The sequence below is a fragment of the Rattus norvegicus genome, chromosome X, assembly GCF_021556685.1.
Source record: "Rattus norvegicus strain SHRSP/BbbUtx chromosome X, alternate assembly SHRSP_T2T, whole genome shotgun sequence".
NCBI lineage: Eukaryota > Metazoa > Chordata > Mammalia > Rodentia > Muridae > Rattus > Rattus norvegicus.
Window position 1 is genome coordinate 31,002,969 of NC_141554.1, and position 21,980 is coordinate 31,024,948.

A 21,980-nucleotide genomic window follows, 5' to 3' on the forward strand; every position below is an offset into this window, starting at 1 on the left:
TGGAGTAGTGTAGGTCAAGTCACTACAAACACAGTGTTTTTCTTATAGAGGGAAAACACTATCCTTTTCTCTGTTTGACAAAGAGTTTTCTGACAATACGTAAAATACGTATGAAAGGCATTTCTGTGATAATAACGTATAATACTTTGCATTTTGTGATTCAGCTAAAGCTATAACATTATTGTTATCCAAAGCAACATTATGTTCCTGAACATATTCCTTAAGTTATTTAATGCCTTTCTACATTGAACCGCCAATAGAGAAGAGATTCTTGAGGTGGAAGCCTCAATGTTTATAAACATTGGATTGAAGATAGGTACCTTGTAATAAATGTGACATGTGTGCTGTGAAAAGGGGTCAGGAGTCCAAGGTATTTTTTTGGACTCTGAAAGTGATTCTGATAGATTTACTGGAACTGAGGATTTTATTTATAAATTGAATTATACTATTAAAAGTTTTGCCAGTGTTCACAACTATTCTTAACATCTAGACATTAAATATATTTGCAGTCATGGATACTCGGATTGCTTTTCCCTCATCCCAGAGATAGAATTTCTTAATTTTAGAGAGTAACAGAAATGATTTCAGTGTAGTAAAAGCTGACATTTCATATTGTTTTACCTGTACACGTGGACGACGTGTCTGGACCCACGTGCTTGGACACTAAGCATTTCATGAACAATGGAGTCTCTCTGAGATTGGGTAGAGGGTTTTAGTTGGTGGGTTTGGAGCCTCTGAGGTAGTAGTCTTGTTTTATTGAGCCTACCATCTAGATCTTAAGAATGCTGAGGATGACTACTGCTCAGTGTTAGGATTATGTTAGGGAGAAGCAAGAGATAGGGTAGGGAGAAGGATAGGGAGAGGTTGCTGTGTAGATGTCCAGTCGTGGCCAGCACAGCTCTCATGTATTTTTCAAGTCCCTGCTAATATTTTCTGTGAAGTTTCAGAGGCAGGAACAGTTTTATGGTGGTAAGTTTTACTTCATGTTACTTAGTCAGTCTCTCTCTCTCTCTCTCTCTCTCTCTCTGGGTGTGTGTGTGTGTGTGTGTGTTCAGGAGTACACATAATTCATAATTGTGTGGGGGGAGTGCACATATGAGCATCTGAGTGCAAAAGTATGTGGAGACTAGACCTCAGGTAATGTTCTTCAGGGGCTTTAGTTTGCTCTTACTATTATTTACTTTTCGGAGACAGTGTATCTCACTGATTAGGCTATTCTGTCTGGCCAGCAAGTTCCAGGGATTCAGCTATCTCAGCAGTGGAATTACAAATAGCCCCCTGCTCCCCCTCCCCCAGTGCTTGGCTTTTTACATAGCTTCTGTGGCAGGTACTTTATGGATAGAACTTTCTTCCAAGCTTGGTTGTTACTAGTTCTTAACATGAAGTTTGATGTTCAGTTTTAGTGCTAGGGGGGTTAGTTTCAAGCCTCAGTGGGAAGGATCACAGATATTGACTATTGGGGTGATCCCCCTGAATTAAATTTAAAAGTTTAACTTGAGTGTACTGGAGATTAACACCCCTTAGTCTCATTTACATATTACACTTAACTATTTAACTGGGGGCTTTTAAGCTTAGGTATGGGAGTTATACTTGATGTGGAGATCATGTGTATATGACGTGTGCGTACAAATGTGGGTATACACAGCATGTGTGTGGAGGTTATGGAGCAACCTTAAATGTTGTTCTTTATATTCCACCTTGAGACAAGCCATCTTGTCCTTTCACATCTCTGAATACCAGGATATGTAGCCCAAAAGCTTCTGGGTATTCTCTTGTCTTCACGACTTACCTGTAGGAACATTGAGATTAGAGATGTGTTATGGCTTCATGTGAGTTTGGGGGATTTAAACTTAGGTCTTGATATTTGCAAAGGAAGTACTTTGCTCATTGAACTGTTTCCCTGGCCCTGATGTAGAGATTTTCTAAAAATAATTTTTGCCTGATAAGAACAATGTGCGAGGAGGTAAAGAGATACCTCAGCAATTAAGAGCACTGGTTACACTTCTGAAGGAACCAGGTTTAATTCTTAGCACCTGCATGTTGTTCTCACAAACTCCAGTTCCATGGAGTTTGCCCTCTTCTTCTTTTTTTTTTTCAAGCAAAATAAAGTTTAATGTCACTTATAAATAAACAAGTCATTCTTTTTTTTCTTTTTTCTTTTTTTTTTATTAACTTGAGTATTTCTTATATACATTTCTAGTGTTATTCCTTTTCCCGGTTTCCGGGCAAACATCCCCCTCCCCTTTTTTATCGGTGTTCCCCTCCCCATCCTCCCCCCATTGCCGCCCTCCCCCCAACAATCTAGTTCACTGGGGGTTCAGTCTTAGCAGGACCCAGGGCTTCCCCTTCCACTGGTGCTCTTACTAGGATATTCATTGCTACCTATGAGGTCAGAGTCCAGGGTCAGTCCATGTATAGTCTTTAGGTAGTGGCTTAGTCCCTGGAAGCTCTGGTTGCTTGGCATTGTTGTACCTATGGGGTCTCGAGCCCTTTCAAGCTCTTCCAGTTCTTTCTCTGATTCCTTCAACGGGGGTCCTATTCTCAGTTCAGTGGTTTGCTGCTGGCATTCGCCTCTGTATTTGCTGTATTCTGGCTGTGTCTCTCAGGAGAGATCTACATCTGGCTCCTATCGGCCTGCACTTCTTTGCTTCATCCATCTTGTCTAAGTGGATGGCTGTATATGTATGGGCCACATGTGGGGCAGGCTCTGAATGGGTGTTCCTTCTGTGTCTGTTTTAATCTTTGCCTCTCTATTCCCTGCCAAGGGTATTCTTGTTCCCCTTTTAAAGAAGGAGTGAAGCATTCACATTTTGATCATCCGTCTTGAGTTTTATTTGTTCTAGGCATCTAGGGTAATTCAAGCATTTGGGCTAATAGCCACTTATCAATGAGTGCATACCATGTGTGTTTTTCTGTGATTGGGTTACCTCACTCAGGATGATATTTTCCAGTTCCAACCATTTGCCTACGAATTTCATAAAGTCATTGTTTTTTATAGCTGAGTAATATTCCATTGTGTAGATGTACCACATTTTCTGTATCCATTCCTCTGTTGAAGGGCATCTGGGTTCTTTCCAGCTTCTGGCTATTATAAATAAGGCTGAGTTTGCCCTCTTCTGGCTCCATGGACACCAGGCACTCCATGGCACACAGATATACATGTTGGCAAAACACCCTTACATATACAATTTTAAATTTTTAAAAATAATATTGTTTAACCACAAACATTCATTGTTGACCTTAAATGAAATCCATGAATTAGGTAACATTGAAAATTGTAGAATTTGGAAAGACATTCTTATCTAAGAATTCTGGTGTGTGGGGAGTAAATTCCAGGCTGGTGCATTCTGTGAAGATTTCTATGAATGATTTGTATTCCTAGCCTAAGAATTATAGATTTTGTTCTTGTTTGTACAGGGTCTCACTCAGTAGGTCATGCGGGCCCTCAGTTTAAAGCCGTCCCCTTGTCTCAACTTCCCAAATCCTGGATTACAGGCGTGAGCTACCACACCCAGCTAAAAATTGTGTTATAAAAATGTGTTTCTCCATGTCCTTGAGAGATCACAATTCTAAGTATAAGACAATTTGAGATAAAGTTGGCAGACACTGCACTCTTCCAGATATTTATTTCTAGTATATTCAGTTGTTTGAAGTTCTGACTAAATGGGGTTTAAATAGTAGATTTTCCATAGAGCTGTTTTTAAAATAGGAGCTCTGAACTGCTCAAATTAACTTTGGATGTGGTTCTAATTGAAGTTTTAAATAATCCTGCTGTGTAAGCTACTTGATGGTTTTAAGCTGTCCTTTCCAATATAAAGTGAGGGAAGGATCTTGAATTAAATTCTAGTTGTAAACATCTAAGTTAACTATAAGAGGAACAGTCTGTCATAGGTACTGAAATCACAGGAGGCTAATGATGCTCGGGTAGCTTGACTCACAGATAAAGACCATGGAACTGAGGAAGAGAATAGCGATTAACTTACTATAGTACAAACCACCAAGAATATAGCTATATAAACAAAGGTGATAGAAAGAGAAGGAAAAAAAACAGTATAGAGAGGTGAGAGCATGGGGAGAGAGGAGAAGCAGCTACTGTCTGTCTCAAGACTCTGGAATGCAGGAAAAAGTTTGTGGCTTTGAGAGGACAGAAATGGGCAGAATCAGATCTGTGGGGCCTATTCACACCATATTAATGACACCGTGTCTTTAGAAAGCATTAAATCACATTTATGGTACTGTTTAAGAGTCTATGGATTTATTTTAGCCAAATATCCAAACAGACCTAGAATCAAAGTATGATCATCTTACTTCAGTTTCAAGGGAACAAGTAACTTGTGGGTACACTATCTTAATCTGGTTAGACTGACATAGTAACTAGATTTTGACATAACTAGAAAACTAACTGCTTTATAATTTTATATATTTCAGTGTTCCTTTGTTTTCTTTCTTGTGCCAGCAATTATCCATCCGGAGAGCATATACAATAAAGAAATTCTTTAACATACAGCCATGGAGAATAACAATAGTTAACATGAATCTATCTGTTAGGCACTTCTGTGTGTTTATATGGGAAAGAGAGTAACAGAGAAAGAATAGTTTTCCATATCAATCTTTTTTCCCTTGTGTCTAAGTGAGCTTTATTCATCATAGGTTTGTAGTAGAAGCAAACAGTTTACTTCCTTGTAGCTTATGTTTCGTTAGGTGATAATTCAGTAAATCTTAATGCAAAAATCATTAAGGTTGTGAAATGTTAATTATTTAGGAGTCAGTGCCTAAGTATAAAACCCCAGACTGAGAATCAGTTATTAACATGATGAATCAGAAGTTACTTTTTTCTATTTGTTTAAAAGATGATAATATAAAATAAAATATTTTCATTTTCCTTAGCCTTCTCTGGATATTCAACTAATACAAAGTATGATCCACACCAGATTAAAGCAGAGATAGCAAGTCGTCGAGATAGGGTAAGTAAAACAAGGGTTTCCACAACTAGAAGCACAGTGTGTATTTTTATGTAACAATACTTATCATGATTCATTGTGGGATCATTGTATGGCTGACACTAAGACGTTGGTAAAATTTTTATTTCCTGAATTACTGATGCATTTTGCTTTATTTTTCACTTGTTTTGTCTTGGCAGAAAAAAACAAAGTTTTTTTTTTTAAGCAATTTCTCATCAGACAAAATGTAGCCAAGATCCATTGCATGTTTCATAGGGTAGACTATTCAACCATTTGGGATGATGGCATATCAGGGCCAAGTATCACAGAGCTGCTTCTCTGTGCCATTAGGATACCACTTTTGACCCTTGATAGTTGTTCTTCTTGGGTTGCTAGTCCCAAAGGGCTAGCTCCTATAGCAGCACTTTATCAAAAGTATGCTGATCCTTTCTTGATGACACCTTTGTTCTTTAAGTGACACCTTGTCTCATTTTTTAGACCCTTGTCCACCTGGTTGTCTGAGAGAGGACTCATGCATTGTTTTGTGACAAAGCTCAGGAAATATCTTGATACTAGTGTGCAATTCCTAAAGTGGGCTATGTGTTTTAGTTCTTAAGACTGATCACAGCAAAGAAAACCACCTGGGGATCTTTGTGAGCTTACAAGTTTTGTGGACCTATTTCTCAGTGGTTTGATGGAGAAGTAGAGTGGGTTTAGATCTGTGTAATGAACTTTATGAGGGGATTGAGGTTCAGGTAGTCAGAGGCTACAAGTATTCTTGGTACTATCTATGAGGAGTAAATACAAGGGAAGATGACAGAATCTTATTTGCTGTGTGATATGTACATTGTTACCCTCAAAAATAAGTACTTACCATTCCCTACTTGCATATGACCTGCCAGGATTAGGGAGTTAAAAATTATTCTTTGGAGAATTTCATTCATGTATCTTATGATATATGATCATATCTATCATGTTTCCTTCTTCTAGCTCTTTCCCTATCTATATAAACAGATCCCTTTCCCAACTTCATGCCCTTTTCCTTTTTTTCTTTTTTCTTTTTTTGATAGCCTATGTCCAATTAGTGTCGCCTGTATGTATGTGGGTATGAGGATATTTACATTAATATGGGAAGCCTACCAGTGGCCATATCCCAAAAAGATTATTTTTTCCCTTCCCTATCAGCTATTAAGTGCTAAGAACTCCTCAGTAAGGGAACGTCTTCCCATCTATGCTGGAATTTTGGCTGATTTGTTTTTGTGCAGGTCTTGCCAATCACAGTTGCTGTGAGCTCATGAGTGTAGTAACATGCTATGTCTGGAAGACAGTATTTCATCCCACTACTCAGGATTGGGGATTTTTAAGTCTATGCAAGGCAGTTTTCCTAGAAATAATGGAAGGTGAACGATCCATGCAGTTGAATGCTAAGGAAGAACTTGGATGACTGTTGTATAAATAATTTATCATGGCTTACATTTGGAAAAAAATATTTTTAGCTTTCCAGATTAAAACGAGAGCTGGCCCAGATGAAGCAGGAGCTCCAATACAAAGAAAAGGGTGTGGAGACCTTACAAGAGTAAGTTACTTGCATGTGTGCATGAGAGCATTTTCACATGTGTTTTCAAATGTCTGACACATTTGGTGCTTGGACATGTCATGTATCTTTTTCTTGAAACCACCTTGTTCTTTTAAATGGAAATACTTGGGAAATAAAACCCTTTATATATATGCATACTTTTCTATAGCTATACTCCTTAAGACACACATGACAATTTACCTTTAAACTCAGGATTTTATTAGTTTCTTTTTAATTTTTTAATTCTAAAAAGAAATTGAAATAAAATTCCAATCTAGTTCTTCAGTATTAGTAGTCACACCTGAAGTTTTCAACGGTCATATGTGGGTAAGACATATTTTCTCTATCATGACAATAGTGATATTTTGGGCTGGATAACTCTTGTTGTAGACCATCCTAAACACCAAGGAAGTTGTGTAGCATCTCTGACTTCTACACACCAGCTGTCAATAGCATTGTGACTGACTTGAAATGTGAGCTACCATGTGGTTGCTGGGAATTGAACTCAGAACCCCTGGAAGAACAGTCAGTGGTCTTAACCACAGAAACATCTAGAAATGATCCCTTGAAATGTGTCCAGACCAGTGGTTCTCAACTTTCCTAATGCTGTGACCCCTTAATATAGTTCCTCATGATGTGGTGACTCTCAACATAAAATTATTTCATTTCTACTTCATAATAGTAAGTTTTGCCACTGTTATGAGTTGTAATGTGAAGATTTTTGGAGAGTGAGGTTTGTCCAAGAGGTTGTAACTGACAGCTAAAGAACAGCTGATCCAGATGTTGTCCAATGCTGGCAATTAAGAAGCCCAGAGCTATCGGCTAGACATTGGGCAGCACAGGTTATAGATTCCCATCATCACAAAAAGTATTGTTAAATGGTGTCATCCAGAAGACTTCCTTCTTTTCACACCCTTGCAATTAGAGTTGTATTACTATAAACTTGTTGAAGACTAATTTTTATAATTAGTAAGTTGTATTAAATCAGCACATTAAGTCAACAAGAGTCTATATTTTGCAAATGATAATGGTGTTGGCCTGGAAGAGTTTTCCTTAAGAAACAGTAATCCGACTACTACTTCTTGGCAATCCTTTTAGAGGCTGGCTCCACTGGCTAACTTAGCATGTGCTTCATACTTCCTATGAATGTGTTTCTCCTCTTTACATGATTGTTTTAGCTATCTTGCCTGCTACAACAAAATACCATCATCTGGGGCTTGATGAACAGTCTTGAATTTTATAATTCTGCATGAAGTTTGGAAGTCTGAGTCCATTCCTAAAAATGACTTCGTCCCTGTCTTACAGTTACCTTTACACTGTATCCTTACATGGCTGAGAGAGAAGTCATTTAGTATTGCTCTCTCTCCCTTTCTTTTGAGGACTTGTGGGTTCACTTACGTCTTTGTCTAACCATCGGCCCTGTCCAAATATCTTCACATTAGAGAATAGGACTTCAACAGAAGAATTGGGGAGAGATACAAACATGCAGTTGATTAGCAGTGCTGATCAAGTTCAGTTGTCCAGAGTACAAAATTACCTGACACCTAGTTAACCTTCAACAAAGTATGGGTCTATCTGCATGGTTACTGTGGTTGGTAAAAATGAACAGCATAGAATGTTTTGTATTCTGAATTCACACTCAGTAACACAGTATCAAACATGAGGGCACCATTGTTTGTCTTTATGAAGAGGTAATGGTTTACTGTATTTGACAAGTATAGTTACCTTAGCCCTGTGAAAGGGGTATAACCTGAACATATCAGACTCTAGTTTTGAACATTAAATTAAGATTGACTAAGTTTTCTTTTCCACGTGTGTTTGTGGTATATTTGTATATGCATATGTGTGAACTGTATGACATGCACGTGGAGGCCTGAGACTGACACTGGGGAGTGTTCATCACTTTCCACCTTATTCATTAAAATAGGGTTTCAGTGGAACCTAGAACTCCTCTCTCCACCTTCTGAGTGCTACAATAATAGACCGGCTCTCACAGCTACCTGATAATTATATGAGTTCTGGGCATCCATATTCTGGGTGTTTGCTGCTTATCCACCAAGTACTTTAACTTGTGAGCCACTTATCCATCCCAGGAATGACTCTTGTAGTCTGCCAGGATTGGCTTCGTTCAGGGTTGTTTTATTTGTCCCTTTATTAATGTTAAGGTTGTCTGGGTGCCAGGGATGACAGAAAACAAAGGATTTGTTAGATTTTGCCTGGGGAACCCCAGGCTTTCTTTGGCTCTAATTCCCAGGAATGTTAAAAGATGGCCCTTTCTCAGAAACACAGGCATGCCCCCTGCAGGTGGGTTTTGGTAAGCCGATCAGCATAATGCCATTTGAGCTCTTTTAAAGTCATTACCCTCCCTCTTTGTTGTTCACTAGCACTGAGCAGTCTGTTTGTGTGGTCTGCCTCTCTTTCACTTCTGCAGTCTGAGATTCTTTTAATTAGTAGTTAGCACAGCTGTTTTTGTTCTTCTTTTTAAAAGTTTTTGTCTTAAGCAAATCAAGTTTCTTCTCCAACACTGCTCTGTTGGAAGCTGCATTGTCACCTTATACTTCCTGGCTACTGACTTTGATGCTCATTTGGTCCACTTGATGCAGCCAGTGTACTGATTCAGGCTCTTTATCTTCCCATCCCCCATCATCCAGAGAACCTACAGATCACCCAGTGTTCTTAGGATCTTTCCTTATTTTGAGGCTATTCTGCTAAAAGGGATGAATAAAGAATAAAAGCAAACCAATAAATGGATCTGATAAGTTATCAAAAGTTGCCTGGACTATGTAGTTGAATAGGAGTTTGATTTCCTGCTTTCAGTGTTCTTTGCTACTGATAGTTTTACTCTATGATGCTGGGTAATCTGACATTTTCATGGTGAGCTCTGTGTATGCAGTCCACTTCATTTTTTATTTGCAAATGTTTTAAGGAAATTGAGTGGGGTTCAGAAAGAATCTGAAAAATGTACAGCAGCCCCAAGGCTCACAGGGGAGCTGAACTATGCTTTTCCCTAAAGGCTGTGACTTTTGGTGGGGATTGCTTTTCTAGGTGCCCAGTGCTTCTTCTGGCCCATTGTGGATAACCTGTTTCCCAGTTTGAATACAATGTTTGTAATATCCAGTTAAGATTGTGTAATATAGAACCTGAAATATGCTGGGAACTGGGAAATGGACTTTCCTTTGGCCTTGCTGGGAAGTGGTGCATCTGGTGTAGTTGTTAGTGGCTCAAGGATAGGAGATGGCCTCTATTTCTCTTGCAGGGTAGTATGAATAAGCACAAAGAGAGAGGATAGCTTTCATGCCTGCATCTGACATGGAATATGAATTGGGATCCTAGAAGACAGAGATATGATGCTATTTTTAGTTAGCTTCTGCTTTACTGCAAGACTCCATGCTTGGGAGTAGTCATTGCAAACTTATTTCCTGTCAAAGGCAGGTTCTTCCGGCCTGCTAGAGCTCATGAAGATATCCACCCTACTCTGGTTATCAAGAAGTCGCTGGGGAGATTCTGGCCCTAGCCTTGGTCCTGAGGGGCTTACTTCATTTCTGAGCCCTACCATAGATCAGGCTTTGAATGCCTTCCAGGAAGAAGAAGAAGGAAGAAGAGGAGGAGGAGGAGGAGGAGGAGGAGGAGGAGGAGGAGGAGGAGGAGGAGGAGGAGGAGGAGGAGGAGGAGGAGGAGGAGGAGGAGGAAGAGGAGGAGGAAGAGGAGGAGGAGGAAGAAGAGGAGGAGGAGGAGGAAGAGGAGGAGGAGGGAGAGGAGGAGGAGGAGGAGGAAGAGGAGAAGAAGAAGAAGAAGAAGAAGAAGAGAGAGAGAGAGAGAGAGAGAGAGAGAGAGAGAGAGAGAGAGAGAGAGAGAACTCTTCTTAAATAGCATGTCACTGCTCTGTTGGAATCTTTACTGTCTCTATGTGCTTACTGTATTCTGTGAAACAGCCTCTCAAGGAAAAAACAAGAAAACATAGACACACCACTCTTAAAATGCCTGGGAAGTGAGTACAAGCTGGTACCTTGCCTTGAGTTCCACAGGCGATGAGATTTTTACAGTCCAATTATTTTCTGCTATTGAGGATTGGTTATTTATGTTTGTATCAAATCGTGCATATTAGTATTGTTCATTGAGAATTTTTGAGAAAAAAATCATCCTGCTGTCACCATGAAATCCATATAGGACATGGGCTATTGTATATAAACGTGAAACTTATTTATTTCAGTTACTAACATAGTTTAAGGCAGCAGTCTTAGGTTTTCCTCCGGAAATCATCTGCTCTTCTTGCTTCCCAGAAACTGAAGAGCACCTCAACAGGAGTTTGGCCTCTTATAACTTTTTAAACTTGACTTGTTTATCTTGGTGAATTTCCTGGCTCTGAGGAAATCCATCATTATGCTTGGATCCAAGGGAGGAAAAAAGAACCTTTTGTATTTAAAAAATCTATATATGCTACAAATATTTGTGGAGGGGAGCTGGCCTTGGATATGGATTAATGTTAAAATTTTATATATAATAGAAGAGAGAGAGGGGGGAGGGAGAGGGAGAGGGAGAGGGAGAAGCAAGATTTCAGTGATAAAAAATTAAAGTAGAGAGAAGTCTCCTACAGCCCTTTCTCTATTTTAACTCCAATAATGATTAGTCTTGGCCACTATGTAGCCCTGTTACATTCCCTAAGTTCTTATTGCAAGAAATACCCCCAAATCACATTAATTAAAAAGTCTTTTTCCTAAAACTGTAGATTTTTTTGGAATGAAATTGGAGTACTAACATCTCACGTACTAGTCACCCAGTCAGCAGTTTCCTTTCCTGTTTCCTCATTCTGTTTGTCTCCAGATTCCAATGAGGCCCTCACAGTGCAGTTGTTTGGTGCATCTGTTAAATCTATTCACCTGTGCTTCTCCTCTTTTTGTATTCTGAAAATTGATTTTCTCAGGAAAAGAATTTGTGTGTACTGTACAGTTTCCCTGGTGGCTTGCCTCAGCCATGCAAAGTATTTTCTATAAGCTTTCTGCCTCTTTTTGTACATGCACATTTTTAAGGATAAGTACCTGAAAGGTAGTTTGGTTGGTCAAGATAAATATATTTGTTTTATATTGAACACTGCCAATTTTTTCCTACAGCAACAGCATCATATTGTCTTCCTGCCACTTGACATGAACATTTCTATTTTCCATGGCTTTTCCAACAGAATGTGTTGACAAGCTAAGGCATGGCATTTTTGCCTATCTCATTGGTGAATGAGAGAGAACATCTAAAGGAATTATTTACGTACATTTCTTGCAGGACCCTCTGCAAAAGTCTTCAGAAAATAGAAACATCATTTATCCTTAAAAAGTCTTATGTGAGTTTTTCAGTGAAAGATCACTGGACTCTCCACAAGTTTTTGAAACCTAACTTGAAAATTACCTTGATGTGACTCATTACTAGTGTCCAGAGGCAAATAGAAGGAGACAGAAACTGAAGAGTGTTTCTGGAATGAACAAAACACAAGAATGGGCTGGGTATGCTCACAGATAAGGGCAAGTCCCCTTGGTACTCCCCTGTTTGGAGATCTAACACGGATCTTGTGCTAGTATCTGAGCTGTTTTGGCCAAGAAGCCCACTGACTTAACATGACTTTTCCCTAAGTTTCTCCCATTGAAGCCTTTATCTGCCTAACAGTATATGTGTCTGACACCTATGTGATGGCCAGAATGCTACTCTGACCACCTTGTTACCACATCTATTGTTTATGGTGTGATATTTCCATATCTGGCATGTGGTCCCTCTCACAGACTCTACTTTGACCACTCAGAGTTGACCCACTGTTGTGATTCATGATTCTCGTGAGTAACCACAGAGGTTCTTTTAAATGTTTCCTCAGCTTATGACCTTCAGGTGGCCTTCTTTCTCCCCTCGAATGTTAGCTAGACATGATGAGTTAGCTTCCTGAACTAACCTCATTTCCCTTTAGATTCTTTCTCACTCATCCATGCCAACCCCTTCACCCATCAGGCTGGCTCTCTGCATGCCTGGGACACTTGCTTTTAGTACGGACAAAAGCTTTTCCTGGACTGCTAGAATCTCAGGGGATCTGTATGTTGACCTGGTTATCTTCTTCTTAAGTTCTTTTCCTTCCCCTCTATATTTTGTATTATATTTCTTTTGAGCCCTTTGTTTTAAGAGGTCCTGCTAAATGATATTCACATTATTAAAAGGAGTGTCCACTAAGCAGTTCAACACCCACTTTCTACTAGCTTCATTGCTGGCACTCTGTGATCCTCCCAGTCTTATGATGGATTAAAGAACTTCCCAGTTAAGGGAGGATAGATAGAGTTACACCTATTTGTTTCCTTAAATAAGAGTGAGTACACACTTCTGAATATTTGATATCAAACTGAGGCATTACTAGATAAGAGAGTTAGCACTTTCTTTCTGAGGACTTAGCAGTTCAGGAAGGAATGGAATTGTGTACAACTAGAGTAGGGTTCCATCAGCAGTATCCTACTAACACAGACATAAGGTACAGACTGTGCAACTCCTGTCAGACAGTACCAAGATAGCAGTAAAATGCACAAGAATGGGATGGAAGCAAAAGGAACATTGTTTCCAGTGATGGGGTAGACCTAGCATTCCTAGAGGACCTGCTGTTGCTAGCAAGTAGCCAGAAGCTTCCTGATCTGCATTCAAGGCCTTTTCTAGAACTATCAATGTAAAATGTAGTGGCTGTAACAAAAATATTTATTCTTTTGGTTTTAATCTTCATTTTTAACATAGAGTAGCTCTAGAGAACTGACAACTCTTTTCTCCAAGATGATGGTTTAAGGTGTTAGCCTTTATTCTTCTGCTAGTGTATTCTACCGGCATTTCAGTTGATCACCAAAAATGGAAACCTTAGGGCAATATGATATAAATTTGATGATAAACATCTCTTAAATGTCTCTGACTGGTATCTTTTCCCCCTTTCCCCTCAATTTCTTGAAAAAAAAAACTATAAAGAGGATTTGGGAACCACATTTGGCTATAGTCTTAAGGTTTCACTCAGTAGGCCTTGGCTGTGTGTATATTGTTAACCTAGTGATGAAGAGGATTAGTACTAATAGGAAGAACCTTGTTTGGCCTTCTCATTGTATTTCTTACAGGCTATGTAGCCCTCAGCATGTTATTCAAGTATCCTGAAGCTATGTACAAAACATAGAGTACGAGTATGGAAAACTAAAGATTGTTGAGTCTCTGTACTGTTTTTTTCTACACTGCATAAGACCTTTTGTCCTTCTTAGTATTACATTTTATTCTTTCTGAGAAGTGATCACATTTCTATTAGTAGAAATATAGCTCATGAACACTGATTTGCACTCCTAATAATAAAACTAAAAAAAATTAAGACAGTTCTTGGCAGATATCTATGCATTTTCTTTATGAAGGAGAACATACTAATATTTTATAAAAGAAAAGATAATTGAATGGTCATCTGAATTTGACCAGAATTTCTATAAACATTTAATTTTAGAGACCAGGACTCATTCTATATCTCAGGATGACCTGAAACTTATTATTTATTCTATTCTTGGATTTAAGGTGATCCTTCTGTCTTAGTTTTCTCAGTAGTGTTTCTGAACTTTTCAAAATTAGAGGGAAGTCTTAGATAAGTAAATTTTACAGAACGGGAAAAAAGAGATTCCCTTCTCATTGAAGGTTTTGCTAGATAACAATTGAGTGCGACTGTAAAATGGAAGCAATTTGAGTTTTATGAAGTATTTTCTTGTACACAATCTATTTCTTCCCACTTTGGCCACTCTGTGACAGTATGATGGGTGACACACTGCACAGGAGGGACATCACCTTACTCTATGATTCTGTGCAAATTTTAAAACTAGGGAGTATATGGGTGAGTATTGAATCCTTGCCCTGCCACATATTAATTTGTCATCTGGACACTTAGTTAATTGCTCCAAACTCCAACTTCTTTATTATAAAGTCCAAGAGGATTATACTTATCTTATAGATCTGTTCATGGCTTAAATGAATACCCAGTGTAAAGCATGCAGCATGATTCTTTCATCTACTAGGAACTTGATATATTGAGTTATTTTTAGATACTATTTATATCATAGAACTTATGATATGATTGAATAACATAATTTATGTAACAGTGCATTTTGTAATAATATGCAACTATTTTGATAATGGATTTTTAGTGGCTCTTAGTTTTTGAAAGTGTCATATAATTGCTTTCTTTTTTAATAATTATTTTTACTTTATGAATGTTTTATCTGCTTGTATGTATGTGTACCATGTGTGTGCCTAGTATCAAGGATGTCTAGAAGAGCACATTGAATCTCCTGAAACTAGAGTTACAGACAGTTGTAAACTGCCATATAAGCATAGAGGGAACTGAACCCGGGTTCTCTACAAGACCTGGAAGTGCTCTTAACTGCTAAGTCTTCTCTCAAGATCCTTCCTTCACAATTTTTACAGCAAACACTTTCCCCATTTCCTTCTAGGCAAACAAACTTACACAAAATAGGAAAGCTGTGGAGATTGTATGTGGTCCAGAGGCCTACTTGTGTTAGGTTCTCTGCTCTGTTCCAGAGTATCCCTGAAACAGGAACTAAACAGCTACTCTGGTATATTCTCTATATCTATATCTATATCTATATCTATATCTATATCTATATCTATATCTATATCTATATATCATAGCACATATGTGGAAGTCAGAGGACAACTTCTTTTTTTTACTTATAGCTCATTCCTTTCTTTTTTCTTTTTTCAAAATTGGATATTTTTTATTTACGTTTCAAATGTTATTCCTTTTCCCAGTTTCTCCTCCATAAACCCCCTATCCCTTCCCCATCCCCCTTCTTCTATAAGGGTGTTCCTTCTCCCCAACTACCCCTCCTTTTGCCTCTTAGCCCTGACATTCCCCTGCAGTGGGAGATACAGCCTTGGCAGGACCAAGGGCTTGTTTTAGTGCCCAACAAGGCCATCCCAGAGGACAACTTCTTTTTTTCTGTTGAGGCAGGGTTGCTTATTTCTGAGGTGTTGCATATCAAGGTAATTTAAGCCATATGCCTCCAGCCAGTTTTCCTATAGGCTTACCTTAGGCTACTACTATATTTGGCTTTTAATGTAGGTTCTGTGGTCCAAACTCAGGTCATCATCAGGCTTGTATAGTGACTGCAGTTACACTCTGAGGCATCTTGCTAGTCCCTCATCTTTATTGTTTTTCACTGTCTCGTGGTCATTTAGGTAGAGCTGTGGCTAGAGCAAGGTTCATGCCTTGAAGTTCATTTTCATTCTCTAAAGGCTTCTGAAATGCCCACTATTAGACTAAATCACACATGATGCTGATGAAGTAAGGTCTTTTTCCCTTGATATGATTGATGTTCCTGTTGTGCAACCTAGTGCCACGGTAGGCTGCTGCTGGCCCACTACTAGGTTTAATGGTAGCCAAGCTTAGGGGCTCCAACTAAAAGCTGCAGGGCACCCACCACATTCAGATCTAATAGAGCAGCAGGTATAAGCCTGTATTTAGCTTTCACCATGGAACATAGTGTGTGTGTAGCTATGGATACTTATTGATACTCATCTTATGCCCTTGGAAAATTACATTTAGTATAGTCAAATTTCCCTTCTGTCCATGAGGTTGGTTGCAGGCCTCGTTCTCTTTTTCTGGAATAATAGGAAAGCCAAATAGCAGAGGCAGTGGCCATTGATGGTTAGATAGCAATTGAACTTTCCTGGCTTTCGGGTTTTTTTCTGAAGATCACTTTCCCCTTTTCTATAGATTTAATCAACCTACAGAGAATTCAGTTTATGATTAACAACAATATAGGGTAAAGCATTTCATGAGAAGATTAATACGAGACTTATTATTTGAATAAGCCCTGCAAAAAACATTTGGTGACTTCCTTGGCCATGAGTGATTTAAAATGTATGGCCCTTGAATTTTTCTTTGTGTTAGAGACTTGTTGCTCTTCCTACAGTATGTAAGATGGAAACATATATGAGATTTCCATGCTTTATGTGTTCCTGAATTGTGGGTCTTGATGCTGAGATGGATAGCTGTCAAGGGACTTTGGGTGGGTGTGGGGGGTGTTGGAAATTGAATTCAGGTCTTCACATATTTTAAGCATATGCTCTAGTCATGAGATACATTCTAGCTCCAGTAGAAGAACAGGAACTAACTGCCAGCATATATTCTTAAATTAGACATGGGTTAAAATAATTTCATCATTATTTGGGGGTGTCTCTTTGTCCTTCAGTAATTTCATAACAAAAGCCTTCTCTATCATAGAATTTTTTCTACTGTCCAGTCATGGGTCTTTGCATGTATTGAAGCCATGGACTTCGTTTTAATGGTAACTGCTTTATATGTCAGTGAATGATAATTAGTATAAGAAGCGGCTTCTCTAACCTTGTGGGAGATAGTTGTTGGATAAATTAATTTTTCATTTCTACCTGTAGATGATCAGGTTCTGCTGATTATCTAGTCAGTTTCTAGGCTCCCTGTCTATCACACCATTTAGGTTTGTAATATCCTCTGTATCTACAGACACACACACACACACACACACACACACACACACACACACACACACACACACAGAGAGAGAGACCTTGTCTTATTTTGTTTTAAGACATAGTCTTGTTGTATATCCCAGGCTGACCTCAAACTTGTGATCCTCCTGTATCCTCTGCCTGACACCTGCCATATATACCACAGTCAATAGAACTTTTCATATTTTATGGCTAAGTTTCATGACAACCATCTGGTTATTGTGGAGTTAAAGCTAATTGTCTCAATCAGTTGGATGAGGTATTAAGAAGGAGCCGGAGTGGAGATCCTTTTTTTTTTTCTTTTTTTCTTTTTTTTTTCGGAGCTGGGGACCGAACCCAGGGCCTTGCGCTTGCTGGAGATCTTTTAAGAACAAAGAAGAGGGGGTTGGGGATTTAGCTCAGTGGTAGAGCGCTTGCCTAGCAAGCGCAAGGCCCTGGGTTCAGTCCCCAGCTCCAAAAAAAAAAAAAAAAAAATAAAAATAAAAAAAGAAAAAAAAAGAACAAAGAATAATATCTACCACCTAAAGTTCAGTTCATGCTCATGTAATTTAACTTTTAGCCTATAACACTGTAGTTTAAAAATGTATGCAGCTCGCTGACAGGAGCCAGATATAGATCTCTCCTGAGAGACACAGCCAGAACATGTCAAATACAGAGACGAATGCCAGCAGCAAACCACTGAACTGAGAATGGGACACCTGTTGGTGGAATTAGAGAAAGGACTGAAAGCGCTGAAGTGGCTTGCAACCTCATAAAAACAACAATACCAACAACCAGAGCTTCCATGGACTAAACCACTACCCAAAGACTATACATGGAGTTACCCTGGGCTCCAAATGCATAGGTAGCAATGAATAGCCTTGTTGGGGCAACAGTGGAAGGGGAAGCCCTTGGTACTGCCAAGGTTGGACCTACAGTGTAGGGGATTGTTGGTGGGGGGAGCAATGAGGGTTGGATGGGGAGGGAAACACCCATATAGAAGTGAATGGGAAAGGGGTTGGGGATTTAGCTCAGTGGTAGAGCGCTTGCCTAGGACGCGCAAGGCCCTGGGTTCGTTCCCCAGCTCCGAAAAAAAAGAACCAAAAAAAAAAAAATAGAAGTGAATGGGAAAGTTTAGGGGGATGATGGGATGATGGACAGGAAACTGGGAACATTTGTAATGTAAATAAGAAATGCCCAACTTTTAAAAAAATGGAAAAAATACAGAACCTTTATATCAAAATAAGCCTTAATTATAACTGAAGTTGTATAGATATTTACCGTATTCTATTAAAATATATTTCCTATCAATAATAAAAAATGCATGCAGCTGATTAAAATAATATCTAAGTAAATGTGGAGTCAGATTATGATTGGATTTAGGAGCATCATTATGCAATATGTGTGGTCCATTGGTGCATTTGTATCTGTCTTTTTATGGAAAGGACTTAGGTTCTGTCTTCATAAATGTTCATAGTAGTTGATGGCTATCAGAGTTAGGCTCACTGCTTCTATTGCTCTGTTCCATCCAGGACTCAGTTTCTTGCTTCTGTATTTGCTTGTCTGTTCTTTTTTTTTTTTTTTTCGGAGCTGGGGACCGAACCCAGGGCCTTGTGTTTGCTAGGCAAGTGCTCTACCACTGAGCTAAATCCTCAACCCCTGCTTGTCTGTTCTAAGAATGCCAGTAGGTCAGGTCAACTCTGCTGCTGAGCTTTGCTTTGTGTTGTATCTTCTATGTCAAGGAATTTATTAATAATAATGAAATAGTAAAGTTGGCAACTTAATACTTTTTCTCCAATGAGTAAGTAGTTTTATTATACTGATATTAATCATTACAAACATTGCATTCTAGGCCTTCTGCCAGGTGAGTCCTTTCCTCATATATTCTCCTTAAATCTTATGACTGGCCTGTGGGAATAGTATTGTTAGTATACTTATTTGAGATACAAGGAAGTAGATCAAAAGACATGGTTGATTGTCCTAGGGTCCCATAGCTAATGAGTGGCAGTACTGGAATTCTACTCCTACTCACAGCATGCCAGATTTGTGTAGTGGAAAAGCAGGCAATTTAGGCTCGCAACCAATGATCCAGATCTTTAGGATAACCTGTGGGAAAACTTTTAGGCTCAGAACTTGTGTAATGGTGGGCTTGGAAGCTGAAGAATAAGGTAGCTAGTTTCCAGGGAAGGAATTCATTCCACATCCGGACCAGTTTCTCCATCGTTTTAGCCTCAAGGGCTTTCCAGATGTGAGACCTAGACTTGGGAGACGTGACAGAGGACATGCTCCCAAGACAGCCTGCTCTTGGAAGGTGGGGTCAAGTCTGGTCCTGTTTTATGTCCTATATCTACTACTCTGAGCCAGGCCTTCATGTGCATAGGTTGACTCAGTTGTGGATGAACAGACAAGAACAAGGAGAGTGGTGAGAATGAGGAAGGGGAAGGAAGGAAGTTTTGCTGGATGGATATTTCGACTGAAGAAAAATAACAGGGAGATAGAAAAGAGAATGATAAGTGATAGCTAGAATGAAATGTATGGAGAAGGCATACGTTTCCAAGTGTTGAGGGCTGAAGATATAGTGCAGTGGTAGAGTGAGCGCCTAGCCTGGGCAAGGTCCTGAATTTAATTCCCAGCGCCACAAGAGAAATTCCAATCTTTGTTCAAGTATTTTATTGAAACATACCACTTCTTGCTGTTTTCTGTATCCTCTCCTGGCATTACAAATCTCACCCATAAGTTTTTTTTTAATAAACATATTTGACCACTGATCTGAGGATTCTGAGAATAAATGAACAAACTTTGGTTGTCCTCCCAATGACGAACTATCCAATCTCATGTATTACTCAAGCCTGCTGCTTAGTTGGGGGTAGGGGCCTCCTCCCCTGCACAGGATCCTTCTGGATCAAAGGCAGATATCCATTAACCAGGTCTCAGGTCTTTCTGTTTCCTGAAATGAAGGAAAGTTTCATGGAGTCTTTGCTCTTCTGTGCCTAAACTCTGCTTTTAACTGTTTCTAACCTTGATGCTTATTGGTTTTTTAAAAGGATATTGTGATCTCATGTAGAATGGCTCTAATTTTTAATTTTTAAACAGGATTGACCGGAAAATGTCAAATACTCACACCACCTACAAACTGGATGAGGCCCAGGCTATTATGAGTGAACTCCGTACTATTAAGAAAGCCATTTGTACAGGAGAGAAGGAGCGACGGGATCTGATGCAGGTAAAGCTAAGGCTGCCTCCTGAAGACTCTGCCAGCCTACCTTTCTGTCATTTTTATTATATGCTATATATTTGCTGTATACATATCTCATAAGGACTGTATATGTGCATTTGGTTAATTTTGCCTGATAAATATATGATATAAGATATTATCTTATATAAACTCAAGATGACTGGCCTCTTCTAAAAACCATTGTTTTAGTTCTGAGCCAACTATCTGAGCTCTGTTGCACTTGTCCTTTCTGATTCTGATGTCTTCAACAATGCCAAAAGTGAATGGGTCCAAAGCCTAAAGAAATCGAAAACAATTCTATTTCTCTCGACCTCACAAACAAGCTCCATGTGCAAAAAGACATGATTTTCTGTAATTTTTGGCATACTATCACCCACAGGAGATTACTTTTGACCATGTAGCACAATGGGTGAAAAATCAGGTTATAAAAGTCTGGTCTGGGAGATGTTTTCATCTCTGGATTAGCTATAAAAATGTGAGGTGACATGCATCTTTATCAGACCCAGTTACTAATTAGGCATTTGGGATAGAAATGCTGTTTTAACTTAAGAAGCACAAACATTAAAAAAAAACAATAAAAATGGCCTCATAACTATTCTCTATTTCAGGTTTCTGTTACCAGAAGGATCTAGTTTTTCATTTACTTAAATGACTAACAATTTTATTTAAAGCATGTGCATTGAAAAAGATTCTTTTAGAAAAATCTAATGCTAATTGGTAGTAGGGTGGGGGATCTCTCTAGTCATAGGCTGTAAACCTCCATGAATCAGAAAAAAAAAAAAAACAAAAAACAAAAAACAAAAACCAGCTACTTCTAAGAGAAATAAGCTATGCCATCTCCACTCATAGAACTTGTCTTACTCTTTTCCAGAGTCTGGCCAAGCTTACTGACAGCTTCAAGAATAGCTGCTCTATTGTGGACACTCTACCAGATTTCTCTCACAGCACAGGTTCACTTGGTAACTCTGGTGCCTCTCAGCAGTTTTGTGATGCTGGCTCTCAGACCGACACTGTAGGAGAGGTATGCTCATCCAGGGCAGAGACATGAACGTGCTCAGAGGGGACTCACTGACTTTGGTGGTGTTGTCACACATTTAACTTTTAATTTCTACTTTAGAGATATTTTAGTTGATGTGTGAGTAAATTTGAAAGTCACATTTCTCAATTTAAATATAATGGTACAGTGGTATAGAATGCATGTTGTCTTGTGATTAGGAGTCTTAAAAATGACAGTTGCCTTGAGAGCAGTAAACCTAAGTATTTTTTAATATCCATGACATTTTAGAGCTTGGCTTAGCAAATTATTTCTGTGAAGAATCAGAGAATGAATATTTCAGGCTTTGAAAACTAGGTAGTCATATCCTTGAATGGTCTCATTATACTGCAAAAGTGTCTTGGGTGAAACCTAAGAAAATGGGCTTTTTGGGTGTCAATAAAACTTTACAAAACCAGGCAAACAAAAATCAGGCAGTGGACTGGACCTGATTCCAGGATCAGATTGCTGATCTCTGGTTTGCGCAATGATTTTCAAAGCTTTAGGAATATACATTGTTGCCATTTCTTGTTCTGCTAAAAGAATATTAAGAAACTGATTTTTTTGAAGTTTGAAACAATTTTAGCATGCTTTACCTTGACAGTCAGAAAAGTATCAAATTAGGCACAAAGACCAAATTGGGAAAATAATCATTTGAAACTGGGTAGTTAATAAATAATCCAAGAC

The 21,980-nt window shown here is 38.8% G+C and overlaps 1 protein-coding gene across 1 annotated transcript in view; it reads left to right on the top strand.

The window, feature by feature from the left end:
- The window catches only part of Wwc3 (WWC family member 3), a 116,094-nt gene that overhangs the window by 55,620 nt on the left and 38,494 nt on the right, over positions 1-21,980 (top strand). Inside the window, 4 exon segments of the mRNA NM_001427611.1 lie at positions 4,888-4,964; positions 6,437-6,516; positions 20,119-20,248; positions 21,132-21,281. Coding sequence (NP_001414540.1) covers positions 4,888-4,964; positions 6,437-6,516; positions 20,119-20,248; positions 21,132-21,281 — 437 coding nt within the window.